The sequence below is a fragment of the Boleophthalmus pectinirostris genome, unplaced genomic scaffold (assembly GCF_026225935.1).
Source record: "Boleophthalmus pectinirostris isolate CB_2022bp ecotype Guang Dong unplaced genomic scaffold, ASM2622593v1 HiC_scaffold_7, whole genome shotgun sequence".
In the NCBI taxonomy this organism is placed as follows: domain Eukaryota; kingdom Metazoa; phylum Chordata; class Actinopteri; order Gobiiformes; family Gobiidae; genus Boleophthalmus; species Boleophthalmus pectinirostris.
The window spans coordinates 19,474,194-19,495,046 of NW_026571473.1; the positions used below are offsets into that span (position 1 = coordinate 19,474,194).

Sequence of the window (20,853 nt, forward strand, 5' to 3'; positions counted from 1 at the left end):
GTGTTGCAAGCATTTATTTATTCTAATTGTGATGATTTGGTTTCAAAACCAAAAGTGTTAAAATAAAATGTATTATTTATATTTTTATTATAATAATATTAATATAATTAATTTAAATAAATGCTTGAAATCATGCACACAGAATGTTGTAATTTTGTATTTTTTTTTGTGAGACTGAAATTCGCATATGTCCAAGTAGAGACAGATGGAGAATAAATAAATCTTTTGTCAAAAGAGCTGTGTCCCAAATTCATTGGGTTCCTGCTCTCATCGTCCTCTCTGGTAAGCTTCTTTGTAGATATGACTGTATGTAAAGTTCAAGTGTCTCTTCAAGTGAGCGTACACATCACAGTGCACACACAGGTTCATAATAGTCTCTCCTCCGTCACAGTTCGTCCCTGGATGCCCGTGCAGCAGGGGGCGGTGTGTCTCCTGTCACTGTGTTCTGAGCCACAGGCCTGATGCTACCCTGTTGTGAGGTTTTTCGTGCGTGCTGTCTATCCCAGTCTGTGGCTACGCTCTCGTCGTCCCAGATGGTGGATGTCTCTGTGTCACTGATGTAGCCTGGCTCTCCGGTGTAGTGTGTGGGGTAGATCAGCAGAGGCTCCACTGAGAAGGCCTTCAGGTCCCGGGGCTCAAAATGGGACATGTACTCAACACTGGAAAGAAGACAGACACACAGTGTTCACCACTTTGTTCAGCCATAACATAATATGAATTCTGTAACTCATTAATGTGGCCTTGACCTCTCTCCTCTTGTCTTGTTACCTTTTTCTTTTCTCTATATTGATACATTTCCATTTTTCACTTACTCCTTATTGTTTTCATTTTTGTAATATTATGTTTAGTGATACCTATCCTTAATGAAAATGCCCAACCCTAATTTTATTCAAGGGAGGCTTAAATTAAATTATTTAATTCATCTGGCTCCCATCTGGACGTGGGCTGCATTGTCCAGGCTGCAGGTCTTAGAAGAGGTAAGACCCTTTTGACCCTCCTTAATTAAATGGCTGTGAGACGGGACCACTGGACTCTACCTTTCTGACTCTGATCCACCCTCCTTTTAACTGCTGTGCAAACAAACAATATAATGTGCTTAAAGTACTCTCAGGGGATAAATAAAGTTATAAAGTGCACATCTGCACCAATTAGAAGTTGCTTATAGGCACACCCGGAATGTGTTTTTTAATGTTTTTAGTTATATGATATAAACTTTCAAGTTGTTATAGCAACATATTAAAAATGAAATCATATTTTGTGTAGCATCCTCCATGTGGTATAGTTTACATCGATGCAAAACAGATGGGATCAATAAGACCAAGTTTTCTCTTGTCTTTGTCACGTAATTACACAATTTATGACTAAGTTCATGAAAAATATGGTTTGTATTTGTTTACAGCAAAAGGCACAAAGCTATTACTGATTTAAGGCAATGTGTAGACAATAAACAAACAGGATCCAGCTTCAATAAGGGAAATTACTGAAGATGCTCATTATAGCTCATTATAGCATCAAAGCTGTCAAATGCAGAGGACACATTTCCTTACGGGGACAAAATAGTGTAACCTTAGTACAAAAAACCTAATTTAGTTTATCTATAAACCAATATAATCTATAAAACAAAATTATACTTTTATCTATAAAAAAGTCTACCTTAAAACAAATAACACAATCATCAACCTGAACTCATGTCTGTCAAGAAGAATACACTGGAACAACATGTTACACTATTTTGGTTGTTATTATTTTTAAACTAATGTGGTGTGGACAAGTCCTTTTTTAAATGTTTAAATGCATCTCATCTTATCTTACACATGTATGGTACAAAATATCAGTGCTTATACAAAACAAAAGCTGCAACTGTTAAGCAGTTCATGTTTTGCTTTGACACGTCCGCCATGTTCACCCTGGTCATCACAAGGGTCACTGCAAGGTCATCTCAGTTATCACTCCTTTGGGACTGGACATCTACCCTTTTATGACAAAAGAAATAAATATTTCAAGAGCATCTTCTTTCCAGGTGTTTCTCCTACTTTATCCTTCTTTTGTGAATGAAATGACTGACTACAACTATGACATAACAAACTGTATTTATGCAACACATGCCTAGTTAGCATTTTCCAGACTCGTTCCCACATTTTTCCCATTTTCATTTAGGGACAAAATTCTCTTTCTCTTAATATTTACACAGTAATCCATACTCTACACAACTGCTGCATAGTTATATTTCCCCACCCCCAAACCCAGCCGGTATCAATGGGAATCCTGTCCCCTTCTCCGGGCAGGAAGAGCCTCGCTGGCCCACATTCCTCAAACAGCAAAGGAAGAAGGGGGGGTGGAGACAGGAGTATATAGGACTACAGAACAACACAGAGGTCTAAAGACATATTAGAGAAATCAAAACAGAGGAGTGCTGGAGGTAATGAGTCTTAGGGTATGACAAGAATTTTAGGAGAAAGGAGAAAAGAAGCCATTGTGTGTCCTGGACCTGATGGCGTACCCACTGAACCCCAAGAACAAGCCATGCCCTGTGTTAGCAGGCACACAAGGAGAAGAGGGGGTCCAAAGAAAGGAGTGGAGATATATAAAGAATATAACCAGGAAGAGGTGTACAGGGCACAGGCTGTGGTCAACCACCAGAACACAAACTCCTCAGCATGCTTAGGGACACACATCACGTATGTAATTTCTGTGCTGTAATTGACTCTTTTTGGACACGTGAACATTTGCATGTCCAAAATGTGTATACTTATATAAGGCCCACACACCTGTAATAATAGACTCCATATGTGCTACATAAGGATCTTTGTATCTCTGCAACCCTCATCAGGTGTCTTAAATCAGCCAAACCACCGCTTTAAATAATATTTTACATTTATAATAATGTTGATAGTCAGGTGAGGACTCACTTGGGATGTTTGTCGAACATGACTGGCAGAAACTCATCGACAGGCAGCATCCTGGTGAAAGGCTGAGCGGCTAATAGTTTTCTGGCTCCCTGTTGTGACAGTGCGTATCCAAGTGTCCAGTAAGAATAGTCTGCCACGACCAGATTGTTTATGCCCTCAACAGACTTTTCTGGGTGCTGCACCTGCATACGCTTTCGGCCGACATAACTGTGAAAAGGAAAACATACTCTAAATATGATTGTGCTAGAGCTCATTTAAAGCTTAAAGACAAATATGTCTTACATGAGGTCCCAGTCCAGCTGGGCTTTGTCTATGTCCTCCATTATGGCCTGGAGCCGCCTCTTGAACCTGGGCTCAAACCTCACGTCATCCTCCAGCACCAGCACCTTCTGGAGGCCTCGCTCCAACACCTAAGGGTCAACCAAACAACCAGGAATGAGATGTGTTAGTTTGGATTATCTTTGATCAGGAGGACATCAGGAATGCCAAGTATTTTAAAGTCAGAATGTTTCAACTAAAGCATCAGCCATTAAATATATATTTTTTAAAATTATATTTTAAGAAAATATTACATTTGTACATTCTCATGCTTAAAACTACAGCTACAGGGCTGTAGCTGAGCTCCCACCTGTTTCCATATTGAGTGGTGGCTGAGGAAACATCCAATCTCTCCTCTGGTCAGCACTCGCCCAGAGTATGGGTCTTTATACCCGGGCATCATCTCTATTCCCAGAGCCTGCAGCTGTGATGAGTTCAAAGCCCTGGTGGAAACACAATGGTTTTGGTCATACCTGCATTTGCTTCTACAAACAGTATGTTTAAGGAGACAAAGCCGAGATGAAAAAATATTTTAGCATCATATAGTGTTACTTTATTATGTTTGTAACTCACTTGCCATCCACTGCCTCGGTCAGTGTTGGATGCAAACCAAGTGCGGACATAGATTTAAACATCCTGGTCCGTCTATCCAGTCTCCTCTTCAGATTTATTAGAAAGACCTAGAAAGAAAAAAGAAATAAACAGATGTAGTTGTAATAGTGGGATGCACAATATGATAGAGCAAAAAGAGTAAATAAATATATGAAAAAAATACATACTTCATCAAAGCCTATTTTATCTTGTAGTGAGGGTGGTGCATGCAGGTACTCCGATGGCTCAATGTCGTGGTCAACTGTAGAAATAGGTGAAGGGTTACAAAAGAAAAAACAGGAGTTAATTAAATTTCCTCTTGATTATGTTTGGTTTATTTGTGTGGGAGAGAGCAATGATGAAGGAAGAGTAGACAGAGTCACAATGCTATCATGCCGGGACAAGGAGGGTATACAGGAAAATAAACAAGCCATAGAGACACACAGGACAACCATCTGGAACAAGTGCGTTACACACTTACTCAGTGCCTCTGTGATGGTGTGGATAAAACTCTCCCTTTCATCGTCCACATTCTGCTGAGCTTTGAGTGGGACGGGGAGGAAACCGTAGTGCTCCCGGTTACACACGTACATCTGCACACCTGGGTGAACAAAACAAACGCACATGAGGCAGTGGAAATGTCTTCAGGTCACGTAACAGATCACTTACACCATCACTAAATCCTCATGGTTCAATACAAGCACAAAGTGGGATGTTACTTAATTTTAGCTATTTTAGTTTAGCTTAAATTTGTTTAGGTCATATTAGCCAATGCAAATAACTGTTGACATCGTAAATAGATTAGACTTGATTGGGTTAATTCCCTCCTATTGACGTATTTTCTATACAGTGCATGTCCAAATATTAAAATGCCACATTTTGTAACAAAGTAAGCATGTATTATATTGTACATATTAATAAAAACTTTAGCTCAAAGCAGAAAAACATGGAAGAGTAACAAAATGAACAAAGACGGAATTGTCACAACATTTCCAAACTACATTAATTGCAACTTTATGCACTGAGTACGTGTGAAGTTTACAGAGTGGAGCAATAATGTCTTTTAGGTAAGTAGGTAGCAGTAGTTTATTCGGTCATTTTGCAGCACTACAAAACAAAAACAAAACAAAACATAGATTACAACCCCATAGATCATGACCAAAAGGGTTTAGGCTGAAGTTAAAAGTACTTATAATGCCAAATCCCTTTTATGTTTTATAAATAAAGTTTGATTGATTGACTGATGTGCAGAAGGTGATGGATTAATTTCATTTAAAAGTTATCTTTAATCATCTCTGCAGATCTGCATCTTTGTTTGCAAGTTGCGTCAACAAAATAATAACTTCCACATCTCTATGTACATTGATTTCACAGATAGCGCTACAAAGAGGAATTTTCAATACAGTAAGATTTCTGGATGTTTGTTGAGAGCGGAGATTTCCTGTCAGACAAACCTGCCTGCCGTGCAGAGAAGGCAAATACCATGATGTCATCAAAGGCCCAGCTGTAGTCTGGGTGAGGTGGATGAAAGGCCAAATCCTTACTGGCCTCTCTCCTCAGGTCTATCAGGAAAGTGCTATGCACCATGGGCACAGGGAAGCAGCCCAGACGCTTCCACTCTCTGATGGGCTGGTAGTCAGGGGTTCGCTTGTAATAGCCCTAAAGTGTATGGAGAAAAATAGATTTGTTTCATGAATCTAATTTCATTGAAAAAAATAATTATTTTGTATTCAATGTACCTGAGGAGTCATGCCACACCAGAAGTTTGAGTAAAGAGATCGAGACTCCAACATCGGGGCGACTATAGTGAGGTTCTCAGCCATCAGCAGGTTCAGCACTTGAGGGTTGGTCAGGAGGTTGTCACTGTCCACAAACTGAAAAGTACCACACATCCACGTTAGGCGGTTCAAATGTTACTTATGCACATCTGGACACATTCACATTTAGACACGTTCACATCTGCAGACAAAAAATGACTTGTTGGTTGTTCCCCTCATACCTGTTGATATAATGATAAAAATCTACTTTGAAATCTATACTATATTTCACAGACCTTATTCCATTGACTATATACAATTTGTTTTTCTTTACTAACTAAATGTTTAATATTGCAATGAATATGTTATAATTATAAAAAGGTATTCTTACCAGTATGTAATCAGCCCATCGTTCTCTAGCTGCTTTCAGCGCAGCCTGCCTCAGCTTCATCACATGGTTGAACCTTGAAGGAGGCCAGTGCTTTGGACCCCACTCATCCGTATATGACCTGAAACACACAAATACAAATAAAGTGTGTTTGTATTTAGCATTACAGTGTATCAGGTAAATGAAATAACTTGAAGTGTTACTGACTTGGGCTCCTCCATTGGCCTCCACTCCACGTAGTGATAAACTCCTTGGGCTTTCTTCAGCCATCCTCTCAACATGGCTGTGGTGTTGTCTACATTATGATCTGTCGCTGCCCTGGAGACAATAACACATAGTCAGGCACATTACATAAGCTCCACTGGAATCATGGTTATCTGCTCATCGACAATATTATGACAAATTACTGCATAAAAAATGGAAGTACAAAGCAGACACTGTTGACAGATTTATTGTTTAAACATTTCACACTTCACAGCTGAGATGCAGTTTCTCACACAACTGTCAATCCTACATGTGGTTTCAAATAGTAGCTGAGTGTAAGTTCTGAAGAGATCGGGACTTTAAAAGAGCCCATTCTGCACTACTTTTTGATGTATGTTATAATGTTGTTTCCTAATCACAATGATTCACACATGTTTAACACACAAACCCTTTATATTTAGGCTGAGTTCTTCTCTCAAACAGAAAACACTCTTTTCCACCTTGTGGTGTCATGTGGTAATACAGGAAGTTCTCCACTGTGTTTTTAAACCCCACACACCTTCACTAGAATAATTTGGCCTGGAATTTCTGATCTCTACTAAGCAAAAGGTAAAATGTCGGTGAGATTAAAAGATTACTCAAACGTGTGAATAAAAACTCATATCCGTTGAGTTTGTTTAATATAGAACCTCTAAATTAGAGAAGGGCAAACATAACACGTTGTTGCTCAAAATGGTTTTTATAGACAAATACAATAGAAAACAGCACAATATGATGTTTTAAAACAAATACAGCGGTATTGATTTTAAATGGGATCATAATAGTGACTCTTTTGCAAATCAGGGAATTAATAGTTTCAAGCACTGATAAAAAGAAGAAGGCCATCTAAAACCTGAAATCAGGCATTTAACGGTAAGATTATGGTGCAACATTAGCTAATTGCTTTCATGTTAAAATAATGAAATATTTCACTCTGTATGTTTAGAATGTATACAGGTTTCTATTTGAACAACCAAACAGACTACTATGTCATCAAAAGCAGATGATGTTGAATGTAGCACCATGGTACTGTGGGTTGCTGTTTGTTCATAGAGATTTCCACTCGAGCTCCCAGCACTCACTCAGACAAGACTGCCTCTGTGTGTTTAATTTTAGTGTGAGATTCTAAATCTGTAAACAAGCACTCATGGACTTGTACACTTCTGTGGAAAATCAAACAGGATTTGCATTTTTTTCAGTGCATTTGCATAATGATATTTGTTGCCTGCTACCTGTTATGTGCAATGGTTTGTACACAAAAATAAAAAACACACTAGAACAGAAAATTTCCACTGCTTGATGCAATATGCCTGGCTCTCCCCTCTCTTCAAATATAAAAGTTTTATACCAAAGGACACAAAGATGGAGCACAGACCCTCCAGCTGCCTTTCTCTTTGGGGATGATTGAAATTCCAGCCAAGTCTAATATGTGTTTATTGCAAGAATGCATGCACGTGGGCTATTGACATGCTGTAATCGTTTCTATACATTAGAAGCATACGTGAGCCAACAAACAATCAAAATATCATCTCCTGCCAGGATTCCTTAATGTAGGCACTAAATTGAATAATTTACACAGTACATTAATGAAAAACAAACAAGAATGTTAATAGATAAGTAACACCAAACAGTTATAAGCTATAAAACAATGGTTTTCAAACAAAACAAAGAAAATATTTGGCTTTCTGTGTACCACCTGATCAAAACCAGGTCCATAGCATTAGTTTTGTCTGGCAAGTTACAAATTCTACTAATCCTTATGCAATCTTTGTCCACTAAATTTGTGATTTAGAATAATTTAAGTAGTAATTAGTAATTTTAAAGAAGTTCAGTGAACAGATTTCAATGGGATCCAGGTGGCTTATAGGTAACTTTCACATTAATTTTAAACACAGTGCCTGAACATGCTTTGCTAATGTTAGTGTGGAGCGACTAGAAGAGCCTGTTTATGTGAATGCCAATGGACACAGGTTACAGACCTTTGAGGTTAACAGGCACAAAGACTGCTTATTTATGTGCTACTTAAGTGCTGCTTTTAAATGTTTACATGTATCTGTCTGGCCATGTGTGTGTGCGTAAACTGCAGTAAGAACAGGCAGGCACAGGACTCTAAGTGCCTATAAGAGTCACTGCAGACGACTGTTGCTTTATCATAGGGCCCTAACACCTGACTGAGAGGTAATGACTACATGCACGTTTACATGTCTCTGAAGACAGTGGGGTTCAGGCTATACCGAACACACTGCAGGAAATAATTGTGCTACAACATGCTGTTTCCCAATGACAGAGTGCTCCAGGGTAGGATTTAAACTTTTGGCAGCTAAGCTCAAATGAAAAGGTTTGGTATGCAGGTATGTATAGGAAGACCTGGTGAAAGGCAGTTGTTATTTTAGTATTTTACATAGGATACAGGATTTTTAAGAACATATTGTACCCAGGTAAGAGAAATTTGTTTTCATCAGTTAAGTCTTATTTGAAGTACACATCCAGTTTCTTTTAGGGTTCCTAATCATTTGCCTCAAAGGCCTTCATAGGTCTTTCACCCTCTCCATTTATTCATAAAATTACATTATATCACACTTGCTACTAACCAAATTCTGTCATCAGGAGATAATATATTGAATGTATGTACCTCAGATTTGATGGCACACGATTTTGGGGGGAAATTTAGAAAATATGTGTTAAGAAAGACTGAATTAATTTCACAAAATGTAGAGGTCTAAACTACGGGTACAACAAGAGGATGCCAAATTAATTACAGGGGGCATTATACTATGTAAGTAAGTACAGCTTTTGCGACTTGACAATTGCCCCAACTCAAATTCACTTTCATAGCAATATATTGCGCAGCCCTATAGCCAAACTGTGTTTGCAGGTGTTTGGACTCATCTCAAGAGCTTTGACATTGTAAATAAGGACATCTGTGTTTTAAACTGCTCAATACTCTGGGCACTAATGTATGAATCATTTTACCACTTTTATAAGATCTTTCTCACAGATGCATTCAGTTCCTCTGTAAAAAGGTTATGTTTTTTCTTATGGAAAATGAAAAGTTGTTACGTATTCATAATGCATATCAATTTACTAACAAATAAGACTTGTTTCAGAGGTGTGTGGTGTGCAGTGGTTTGTATATGTAACTTTTTTAACTTTCAGCATTCACTTTGCATGTAGCTGGAATGACACAGACGTTCCCTAAGTGTTACCACAGCACATCCTGCAATCTGCCCCTCCTCACAACAAGCTGTTCCAGAGCACAGACACATTTTCCATTACTGAATACAGGAGAAAATTTGAGATCCATACATTGGCTTTGTGTACTGTTTGAAAGATGTAGCAGCTATAATAACTCAGGGAAAAGACAGTGGGAACTTAGCATTCTTGCTGGGTTGTGTATATTCAATCTATATTTTAATGCCATTGCCAGAAAAAAGGAGAATTACTCAAAGTCAGTTGAGTTTCTCAGTCAAACTTTCAGTAAAGACATATGCAGCAGATATGATGCATAGAAAAACTATCTTCTGTCTACTGATCTATTTTTCTTTTCTTTCTCTCAAAGCTTTCTGTCCATCAACAGGCGGGCCCAGGCCAGTTGTAAACAGTCACACACATGGCTGGCTAGATGTATTATCCATACTCTGCACCTCTCCCATCTCTGGATCACTGCAGTCCTTTGTTTGGAAGTGCTCTGTAGATTCAGGCTCATTATCTTGCTGCCTGCGGGGTTTGGCTTTACACTTCCTCTGTTCCCCTTTCTTTAGAATTGCATCTGGACAACACATGCTCAGATCTACACTACACCATCTCAGAGCACCTTTACAAAATCTATGGTATATTTAGAGCAATTATTCTGCCGGATGCAGTCCTCTTCCATGTGTCAGCAGGAACTGGAACCCAGATCCCTCTCACATGAAGCCCAGATGCTATATGATAAGCTATCATCATTTTGTTAGACTACTGTACTAACACCACCTACCTCCTGGCACTGTAATCCTTGATCACCAACATCACACAGATGTGGCGTCCTTCCTTTCCTTTAACCCATTTTAAAATATTAATCAACAAATATAAACAATAATAGTTGTTGTGTTATTACATTACAATTGTGTAATTCATTCATTGGCTATTGCATATTTACTTACCACCAACATCACCAAAGTTGCAGTCCAATTTACACATTCATACAAACAGTGGTCTTGCATGGATATAAACTGTTGATCTGAACTCCTTTCCAATCTCATGGCCTTGTACAAAAGCCTAATTGCAACACTTGTGCACATAGTTAGACATGGCATGTGTAGAATATGCATTTCAAGATATTTCAATAAGCTGTAGTTGTATATTAAAGGGCCTATATTCTGACATTTTCTGATCTATGTTATAATGTTGTTTCCTCATCACAAACATACCTAGAGTTTTGTTTTGTTTCATTCACACGCTGAACACATGAATCCTGTATATTTAGGCTGAATTCCTGCTCTCAAACAGAAAACACTCCTTGCGATGTACAGGAAGTGCTCCACTGTGTTTTAAAACTCCATACATCTTCACTTGAATAATTTGGATGATTTTGTGATATCACAAGGTGGAACAGAACATTTTGAGCTTTGGAAATGTAAACAGACAAATAAACTAGGTTTACTCAAACAAGGGTGAGTAAAACAAAAAAACAACCCCAGGTTTGTTTTTGAGGACATAGCAGCATTCTAACATGGCTTAAAGCTCACAAGAGTGTAATTATATTGCGTAATATAGAACCTTTAAAGGGGACACATACATTGATTCTACACCTATAATTACACGCCACCTGGTACGCCCGAGTGCAGAAGTGTGTCATTCAAAGGGTCAAGAGTGTGTCATGTGATCTCTGACACCTGGCCCTAAACATACACGTGCACACACACACACGCGCACGCGCACACACACACACACACAGAGCCCTTTAAGTTAAACACAAGTCTGTCTGCTGCCACAGTGGGATGGAGCCAGGAGAGTGTTAGTTCAATAAACTATCCAATATCACTGCAGATAACAAGCTACAGTAATTAACCACAAAAAATGCCCTCTTTCAGACCTGGGTACAAAGGTGGCAGTCATTGGCTGTGGTGGAAAGGGTACTGAAAATTTGTACTCAAGTAAAAATACAGTTGTATGGTTGAACAACAATACTCCTGCCAAATGTTTACTTAAAGGGGTACTGTGTAACTTTTCTGGTGGAAGGTGCGCTCATTACTTGTCTCCATGGAGAAGTTATTGCCTTGTCTGGAATGTGCCAAAATATGGTAGCAGACTTGGCCATGTGATGCCACCAAGCTAAGTTACAGACCAGATCTATGGAGAGATGATCTCCCTCAAATTATTTTTGAGCAATAAAAACTACTATAATTGAATGAATGCAAGATGGATACGTTTAATGGCATGCAGTAGAATATTCTAGACAAAGCAACAACATCATCAAAGGGACAAGCAGGTGGTGATCCCTCCCACTAGAAAGCTACACAGTGCAAGTAAAAAAGTAAAAAAAAAAATATATATATATATATATATATATATATATATATATATATATATACTCAAAGTACAAATTAGTTACTAGAGAGTTACATTTTAATTTGCAATTTTAGTAGCATTTTAGATCATTTTAGATTAGTTTAAATGTTTAAAGCTGAATTTTAAACCACTATCCACTTATTTTATGAGCTAAAGGGGCTGTCGATAATCAGAGCAGGCAATGCAGTGCTGCTATGTGTGTAAAAAGGAGTAGAGACAGAGGTGAGACAGCTGTGCAGTAGGACTGTTCAGACTTAACTCAGTAACTTCTATGATTTTTAAGCTTTTTTATCTTATTGCTATTATATGCCAAATTTATCCTCAATTACAAGAATAAGTGCAGGTTTAAATATCTACTCCACTACAGAAGCATGAGTATTAGTGATTTGCCATCCTTGGTCACTCGTGTGTGTTGGCTGACGTGGCTGCAGTAGACTTCACAGTGACCTAGGGGGACATAGAAGAGAGGGGGCAAGAGGTAAGATATATAAGAGGGAGAGAGAGAGGGAGGATAGGGAGAAGAGAGCAAAGAGACCAGGAATTCCTCATGGCTCTCAGGGTCAACAGAAGTGAAGCACCAGCACATTTACACTCAAGTGAAATATTCAGCATCGACATCACTGGACTCAGTACAAACTTTTCACTGTCATATCAATCTGTGATATAAGCACTGAGCCTTTTAAATAAATTCTCTCCAGTCTACTGACCCACTGTGGAGGAAAAGCAGGGGACTTGAGTAGGCTTGTCACGATAAATGCTATATCAACTTACAACAATCATTTTGGAAGGTTAATATTTATTATGGGTACTTTTTCTTTGTACTAGTGGTGAATTTTGTTATTTTTCTGTTTTACAATAAGATTTGAGATGTAGAGAGTTAAATATTAACTTGGCTTACTACAGATACAAAATAACTCATTCTGCTATTTATTTTAGAATTGTCTTTTTGGGGATAGTCCGGCTTTAAGTTTATTGTGTAAGTGGCATGGTATAAATTATTAGTTTCAGTATTATTGTCTACATTTTCCTCAACAATATAGTGTACTTCAAAATTTGCAATCGTGACAGGCCTAGTCTTCAGGGATCTTCAGTCATTATAAACAAAAAATACAGATCCAATCAACTTTACAAGAAGACTAAAATGCCATCCTGTATCTGCTGTGCTGGCTTAGTTCAGATAGGGCCAAAACACGAGTTAAAAATAAGCAGTTCTTGTGGAGATTTGCTGGAGGAGCCTGTGGGCCTGGCAGGTGCAGTGATTTCACCTGTTTCTATTTTGTGATCCACAGATCCAGCCTTCAAGGTTTGGTAACACTTTGGATGTTGGCATGTGTTAGGAATTTAGAAAGGTAAGATGTAAAATGCCAGAATAACCTTCTTTAATTCCTGTCATAAAGGGTAATACATCTGGAATTTAAATCTGTTATTGCTCAGTGAATTACTTGTGTTAATACATAAACATGAACAACAAGCAAAAAGCATAGAAGAGACAAAGTTAAACAGGCACAAATGGAGAAAACTTTGGAACAACCTCATTCAAAAATATTTACAGATTAGTGTTGCTGTCTTTGTGAATATAATTCTGGTTTAGATTGTCTGTATGTCATTTCAAAGGTCTGATCCCAATCTTACTCTATGTAACAGGACTTTTTGACCTGCCTGATTGGGAGGTCACATGTGAAAAAAACCTGTTCCAGTGCACATGGTATCCTAAACCAGAAAAGATGGAAAAGAGGACAAGAGCCAGAAGACAGCAGCAGGGTAATCACATCAAGTAATCAAGTTGAGAATCAATGAAACAGGTTTTCAACAATACATTTACAAACAATACATTTTGTTCTACATTCTGGTCCAAAAATACAGTACATCAGCTACAGTACACATCTGGATTTTGGCTTTATTTATTTATTGGTTCCATTTCTTCCCTATTGTCTGATAGGTGTTGACGATATAGCAACAAATGTTTCACAATTTTCTTGGAGCCAGATCATGATTTAGATTTTAATCACAATTCATGTAAACTTATCATCTTGCCTTGAAGAGGTAACTTAAGTCATCAGCTTCTTCTGAAAGTATACGCATTAGAGTTGGGTAAACCCAGCTGTCACTCACTCCGTGCATTACTGAGGCTGACCAATAGGAGGAGTGGGTGGGTGCGTAAAGCTACATTCAAGAGCAAATTTGTGAATCAAGATGTGACGATTTTACCAAAGTGGATCGTCGAAGGAACAAGATTATGATTTGATTTTTATCACCGTATCACCAAACCCTACTTTTAGATAATCATGTCAGAATACTATAATGGTGTCAGGATACTAAAATATGATAGTTATTTACTATTAATTATACTAATACATTAGCTGTTTATATATATATATATATATATATATATATATATATATATATATATATATATATATATATATATATATATATATATATATATATATATATATATATATATATATATATATATATATATATATATATTCTTTTTTCAATCTGGACATTCAAATATACATCTAGTTTTGATACTGGTCTTAATTTTGATTATAGTATCTGGGTATTGATTCTTTTTGACAACCCATATGCAGTGTGCACAGGGTGTCTATGCTGTGACCAGAGACTCCTGTCGGCACAGCTCTATGTCCGTGTGATTGACTTTGGCCTTAAGACACAGGCCATAACTTTTGTGTTCAAAATGACAGGAATTCAGCTCAAAGCAAGGAAAAGACAAGCTGCTGCAAAACACCATATAAATCACACCATCAATAACAATTTGCCATGTTTTTTTTCTAATAGGATGGATCAAATCACAAGGAAAAAGTAAGTGTGAATTTCAGCTGGGTTTTGTCATTAAGTCATAAACAGATGAAAATGATAGGTGCTGTGGTGGTCTTGGCGTTCCTGATATTAATTTCTTTTTGCCAAGATTTATATAGCTGGTCACCAGAGTGGTGTATACATGTCATTTATGTTTTTAGCCATCGGTGATTCATAGAAAGTCATCCTACACTAAGGATTTATGGGAATTTTTCGCATGCCTTTTCATGGAAAGGCCAATAGAACAGCTATATAATCTTGCGGCTTGGATAAATAAATGTAAAACATGCATTTACTAAATTCTGCCCACAAAATAGTAGTCGGCAAAAGAATAAAAAGGAAATTTAAAGTCAAAAGCCAAGTGACGTTAACACAGGGAAATGTCTTGACATAAATCAATCTCTTAATGTTGTGAATAGGCATAAAAGCACCTGCAGTGTACCACATGAGATCAGCCTGAGGGCAATAAACAGCATGAGGCAAAACAATAGGAGCCCCGGGACACGCACTGCTCTGATTATGAAATCCTCTTTTCCTAAAACAGGGTCTCCTCCGGCACATTGCTAAACTCAGCAGTAGAATGGCACAGGATCAAAGCTGATGAGTGATGAAGTTAATGGAGCGATCGTGTTCAGTCAGGCTAACCTCAGGGCAGTATAGATGTGTAATGCAGCCTTTTCCACTATGGATTTCCCTATACAATCCTCCATTCAGGGCCACTATTAGCAAATATTACAGCAAAGTTAACTAAATACTTAATCTTAGACTTGATAAAACGCATCCATCTCACAATGTAAACCTAAATCGAATTCCTTACCCCCCCAAAAACCTTTACCCAATGTAAATTACTTGTTTTTCCATAACTATTCTGGTGGATTTGCCGCCTGCTTATCTCCATTGAGATGTTTTCCTTAGAATATTCCACAATATAGCTATGAAGGCCAGTTTACCAGGCCTGTTTCGATCTGCAGAGAAGTAACCCCATAAGTATGAATGTTTTTCAAGTAATTAAAAACACACACACATACACACGAACACGTAATCAAATACATGGATAATACATGGAGACAAGTAGGTGACAGAATGGCAACCAGAAAAAAGTTAGTGCATCTTTATTTATATATAATTATGAAGGAATTTAAATCTATTAATGAGGAATTTAAATTGAGAACTAATACTAGTACTATGTGAATAACAACCATAAATAAATGGCAAAACCCAAACCACGTGTGCTGAACTGTAGCAGACAGTTCAGTGATGTAAGTGTCCTGAGCACAGAGCTACACAGTCCATGTGGTCAGTGCATCTGTGGGAAAGGGGATTAAGCAGCCTGTCCCAGACCGTGCCCTCTGGTAATTTCCACACCTCTCTCTGCACCAGCCCCCTCTTTTCAAATCCCTGCATTCTTTCATTTTTTACAGTGCTGTGAGTCCACTCTCTCACTCCTCTGTCAGATCCCCTCCTGAGCACAGGAACCTTTACACAACTTTAAAAGAGCCACGGACAGGATGGCTGATATAAAGTTACAAAGGAGGTCCGATTTTACTGTTTTAGTTACTGCCACTTTGATCTAAGTTTGAGCTTTGTTTAATGCCTTTTTTTTTTTTTTTTTTTCAGATCTGTGCAAAATATTAAAATGCATACTGGTTACCTCCTTATGTATAAATGCCTCAAATGCAGGACAATACAAGATTACTCAGACATGAACGAATTAAATGAAATACAACTTTGCATCTTAATCATGAGGGAACACCATTATAACATGATTAAAAGCTTATAATAGTTCACTTTCATAATATGCTCCCTTTAACAAGATTTGTTTTCTGCATCATACCAAAAACATTTATCACCACAAAGGCAGTCCCACCCTCTTTAATAACTTCTAAAGCAGGATGATACTGTTAGCTGCTTAAAATTCTTCCACTAAATTATGTATGTGAAGGTATGTGTGATAAGAGCACACCTGCAAAACTGAATATGAGGAGGTTTAGGGTTATCCTGATATTTGCGAGACAGTTGGGAGGGGTTAGTATGATATGAGCCTGTCAATGTACTGATTATTACATTTTTAGATTGTAGGTTTTGCATAATTAATTTGTTAAGTGAAGTTTGTTTTGTTTTATGTTTAGGAAATTATTCACTTACAGTCTAGTATAAGCAAAGATGGTATGCCATACACATAAGCAGTAGGCAGTATTTAAATCATACATTTAAAAACAAAACTTCAGATTAAACATATATTTTTTCCACTACAAAAATATAGATAGCAGTGCATCATTATCTCACCCAATATAACTTTAATAAGCAGCTGAGTCAAACAATCAGGCCACCAGAGTAGTATAATGTACATGATCCTCAGAAAGAAGATATACCACCACCAACTACTGAAGTCCTCCCCCTTTCAGTTCTGCCATAGGGGCCCAAGTCTGGATTCAATATCCAGTGTGCCCCCTATACATTTGTACATGACCTGGTTTGAGGGACAGACAATCTGAAACAGGCCACCAAAAACAAAAGCAAGAAAGGGTGGGGAAAAAAACAAAAGGAAGTGAATGATGGATAAGGGTGGGCAAATATTCACCAGCACATACCTCTGCTATGTAGACTGCATTCATGCATTTTTATCTGCAGTATGCAATGTGTCTAAAGGCAGCCATTCTTTTCCACATGACTTCCCAGAATTCAATGCCGCTGTCAGATAAGCTCAATGTCATCCTTCATCTGCAGTAACATCTCACCCTACAGAGTATGTACACTTTAAAAAGATTCAAAATGTAATGTTATTTGAGCAAATGAATTTTAAAATCAATATGGTACACTATTCCTATGTTAGTAATTTTAAAAGCAAAGTATAGTTTAAATTTTACCCCAATTTGACATGCAGGTTTTTTACATGATAACATAAAACTCACTCATCTCAGTGTAATTATAATTCCAGCTAAAAGAGGTTATAAGACCATGCTCTCTTTCTGCTGGATCCACACCTGCAGATGGTTGTGTCAGGAAGGGCATCTGGCATAATATTAAATCAATCGGTGCATTAGCTGGGCTGTTGTGATGATCCTGGGTCAAAAACTTAAAGAGCAAATCACTACAACATTATGTTTTTACTCACAGTCCTACAGAGGAGGGCACTCTTTGTTTTAAGTACCCAGAAACCCAAGCTTCTGTCGGATAACTCCTTCCTTTCATCTCATCTCTCCACCTCCTGACAACTCCACATAATCTTTAACTGCAAACACAGCACTACCTGCGTCTTTTTTACCTGCTGTTTTACAAGCTCTTTTTCCTCATCTTTGTGCTGAATCAGACTTGAGCAAGCTGTGATTATACACAAAAAAGCCTCTCACTATACTGTATATGTGCACAGAAGCCCTTTGATGTGCCCCCAAAACATGCAATTTAGCCAAGCATGTCGTAAAGACACAGCAACAGGTCCCTGATAATGTGTTATTAGAATATGAGCTTACACACACTGCTTTTCATTAAAGCACGCTCCACTGAAGACCACACTACAGTGAGCAAGACTATTAAACTGTTGTACACAAACCTAATGATGAGAATCCAGGTGCGTTGTTAGATATTAATTTCACTTAGACTAATCCTGAATCGGAATGAAGGCATGTTACACAGAGAGGACTGTTGTATGAAGTTTCTGTAAAGGTCACTTGAGTTGAGTCAGCACTTTATAATTTGATGTGCACGGCTGGCCTGCAGAGTCACCTCACTATATCAACATAAGCAGAGAACATTTTGAAGCATTTGTCCAAGTTTTAATGACAAAGATATGTTTTGGGGCAGTTTTTTTCTATCTGGGCCAGTTTACTATTTACAAATGAACAGCACATTTTTCAACATTGAAATGAAAAATGTGCAACAAAATCCTTTTCTGTCAGTACTGAATTGGTAGTGGTTGTATTTGGTAGTGGGTAAATGCTTCTCCAAAGGTCTATGAGATGATCAACTTTGATGTGTTTATTTGTAGTAATTTATTTTACTTATTAACTGATATTTTATGATTTTTATGGTTTTTGCTTTTATTTTGACTTTATTGCTTTTATTGTTTTAGGACTGGTATGACCAAATTTCAGCCATTTACCTTTTAGTTGTCAGCACTTTGGAAACCGCTTTGTTTGTAAAATGTGCTGTAGAAATAAAGTGGATTTGAATTTGTTATGAACTCAAATTCATTGACAGGTTCACTGATAGAGCTCATCTGACCAACATTTTGGACTATGTGGAATAATAGCTTTGTTATTTGAAGTTTTAGGGTAGTTAATAAGCAGCGTACCTGATGTCCAGTTCCATTATCTAGATGCAAATGAATAACACTGTCATGTGGGAACGATGTTTGCTATAAAATGATCCAATGGACCATCAGTGCACTTGCAGAAATGCGTGACGGTGTCTTTACTACAACTTCAAACTACAAACTACACTTAAACTTCAAAGCGGGGAGCCTCACCAGATGGCGATGCGGTCCTTGGGATAGTCCAACCTCTCCACGCAGCCCAGGTAGTGTGGCAGGCTGTGCGCGGCGTTCCTGGCCACGATGGCGATCATAACCTTTGGCTTCTGCAGCGACGACTCGGTCCTCACCGGCTCCTGCACCAGCGTGACCAGCTCCGAGTGCGCCACGCGAGCCCACAGCAGAACCACCACGAGGGACAAGAGCCCCAACCCCACGGAGCCCTCCACACCCCGCATCTTCACTGCGTCCACAGCCCGGACCCGAAGTCCCGCGACCGAGCGACAAACCAGAGGAGCGAGGAGTGAGCGAGAGGCGGGGGAGAGCAGAGGAAGTAAGGTACGAGGGAGGAGGTGTGTGGGGACACTCCAAAGCCTCCTCCCCTCCGCCCTGCAGAGGGGCTCCTGCCCCTGCTCCTGCTGCTGGGAAAGGTAGAGCTGATGCTGCAAAGTTGAAAACAATTAGCAGTTAAACGCTAATATTTTCGCGGTAGGTTGCTGTGTTTACTTGGGTTGGGTACTGAATTTCAGTCCACACAGTGTATGTCACCTATTCACTCTGCAGAGCTGACCTTTTTGTTGGCTATGGGCATTTTAGATAGAATATAAGTATGGTATAGCCTACAGCAGGCGCTATTCCAAAGTTTGCACTGTTTTACACATCATGTAGGCTATTGTGATCCACAGCTGATTAGTGTATTTATATTTAAGTCAGATAAGATAAGATTTAAGGTTTAGAATATAGGGGACAGGGACGTTATTGTCTTGCAAGTTCATGTAGGCCTATCTATCAATATTATTTATACTTGTCAAGTAGAACGTCACTGCTGTAGATTTTTTCTAAATAAATTGGTTGTACAGAGAAAAGAAGAGACAAAGAAAGCTCTAAATGGTTCGTGTGATGTCTGTAGTTTTCTAAACACAAGGTGCTCCATCATGTAGCCTATTGAAGTCCCATTGAACCACTCTGTAGGCTACAGGCACGTATAGAAAATAATCTGCAAATTGACGTGTTGCAACCGCTATAGCATCTGTGACGTGCTATTATGATATTATAACTGTATACTCAGTTGTGATTACAGTAACCCTTCAGTCACACAAGTTAATTATAGCAGTGCGGCAGGGGAGACAGAGCCAGCTCACTTCTGTGTCCTGCCTCAGTCCTGTTTGTTTGAGAAGGATGAGTTCCACTTGGTAATTTTTTCCTTCTTCACTGTCATGGACTGACTGGATCTGAAATGATGTGAATACACATATTCTTATGTTTGGTGTTGGTAATGTCCATTTGGCTCCCCCTAGTGCATCTCCCAATGAAGCATCTAAAAGTAAACTAACCCAAACTCAAACCTCAGAAAACGTAAAAGTCCTGTTGAGGAGGGGTGTGTTGACCTGTGCCCTGACCTTTTGTGCTTTTATGGGGTCAGAGGTCAAGTCATCTGTGGCCCACAGATGGCTGTTATGACTAGAAAAGGCATGAAGTTTATTTTAATGATTTTAGCTGGAACTGTCCAGTCAGTATGACTTTTCACAGATTTAGAAAATAGCCTAATGGTTATAGGAAGAAATTGTGGTATGTTTCTTACTAATAAAATAATGTTTTGCTTCTGTGAATCACCCATCATCCTGAAAAATAAGATCATCCTTACAATAACAGTTGAGTGTAATTTCATATTTATGTTCATATCCTTCTTTAATTCTCATTCACAGAGCTTCAGTATCTAAATAAACAGAAACATTACAGACAGTTTTAGGCGCCTGGCTGAAACTCAAGCTTTAACACAGGGCCACTCCATGCTACTTTTCCATT

General features: G+C 38.4%; 1 protein-coding gene across 1 annotated transcript; it reads right to left on the reverse strand.

The window, feature by feature from the left end:
* Positions 1–178: 178 nt before the first annotated feature.
* colgalt2b (collagen beta(1-O)galactosyltransferase 2b) lies at positions 179–19,312 on the reverse strand. The gene is made up of 12 exons (XM_020940146.2): positions 19,045–19,312; positions 6,171–6,281; positions 5,967–6,084; positions 5,558–5,692; positions 5,273–5,477; positions 4,300–4,419; positions 4,007–4,080; positions 3,801–3,907; positions 3,538–3,670; positions 3,192–3,319; positions 2,910–3,116; positions 179–659 (listed from the first exon to the last, which is right to left on the reverse strand). The coding sequence occupies exons 1-12, from the start codon at positions 19,284–19,286 to the stop codon at positions 386–388; spliced, it is 1,854 nt and encodes a 617-aa protein (XP_020795805.2). The 5' UTR covers positions 19,287–19,312; the 3' UTR covers positions 179–385.
* Positions 19,313–20,853: the final 1,541 nt, after the last annotated feature.

Bases quoted from the DNA above. Each gene is read 5' to 3' on its own strand.
- colgalt2b (XM_020940146.2), bottom strand. From the start codon at position 19,286: ATGCGGGGTGTGGAGGGCTCCGTGGGGTTGGGGCTCTTGTCCCTCGTG. The intron at 6,085-6,170 runs GTCAGTAACACT...TGTGTGTTTCAG, and splicing joins AGGCCAATGGAGGAGCCCAA to GTCATATACGGATGAGTGGG. The intron at 3,117-3,191 runs GTAAGACATATT...TCCTTTTCACAG, and splicing joins CAGCTGGACTGGGACCTCAT to TTATGTCGGCCGAAAGCGTA.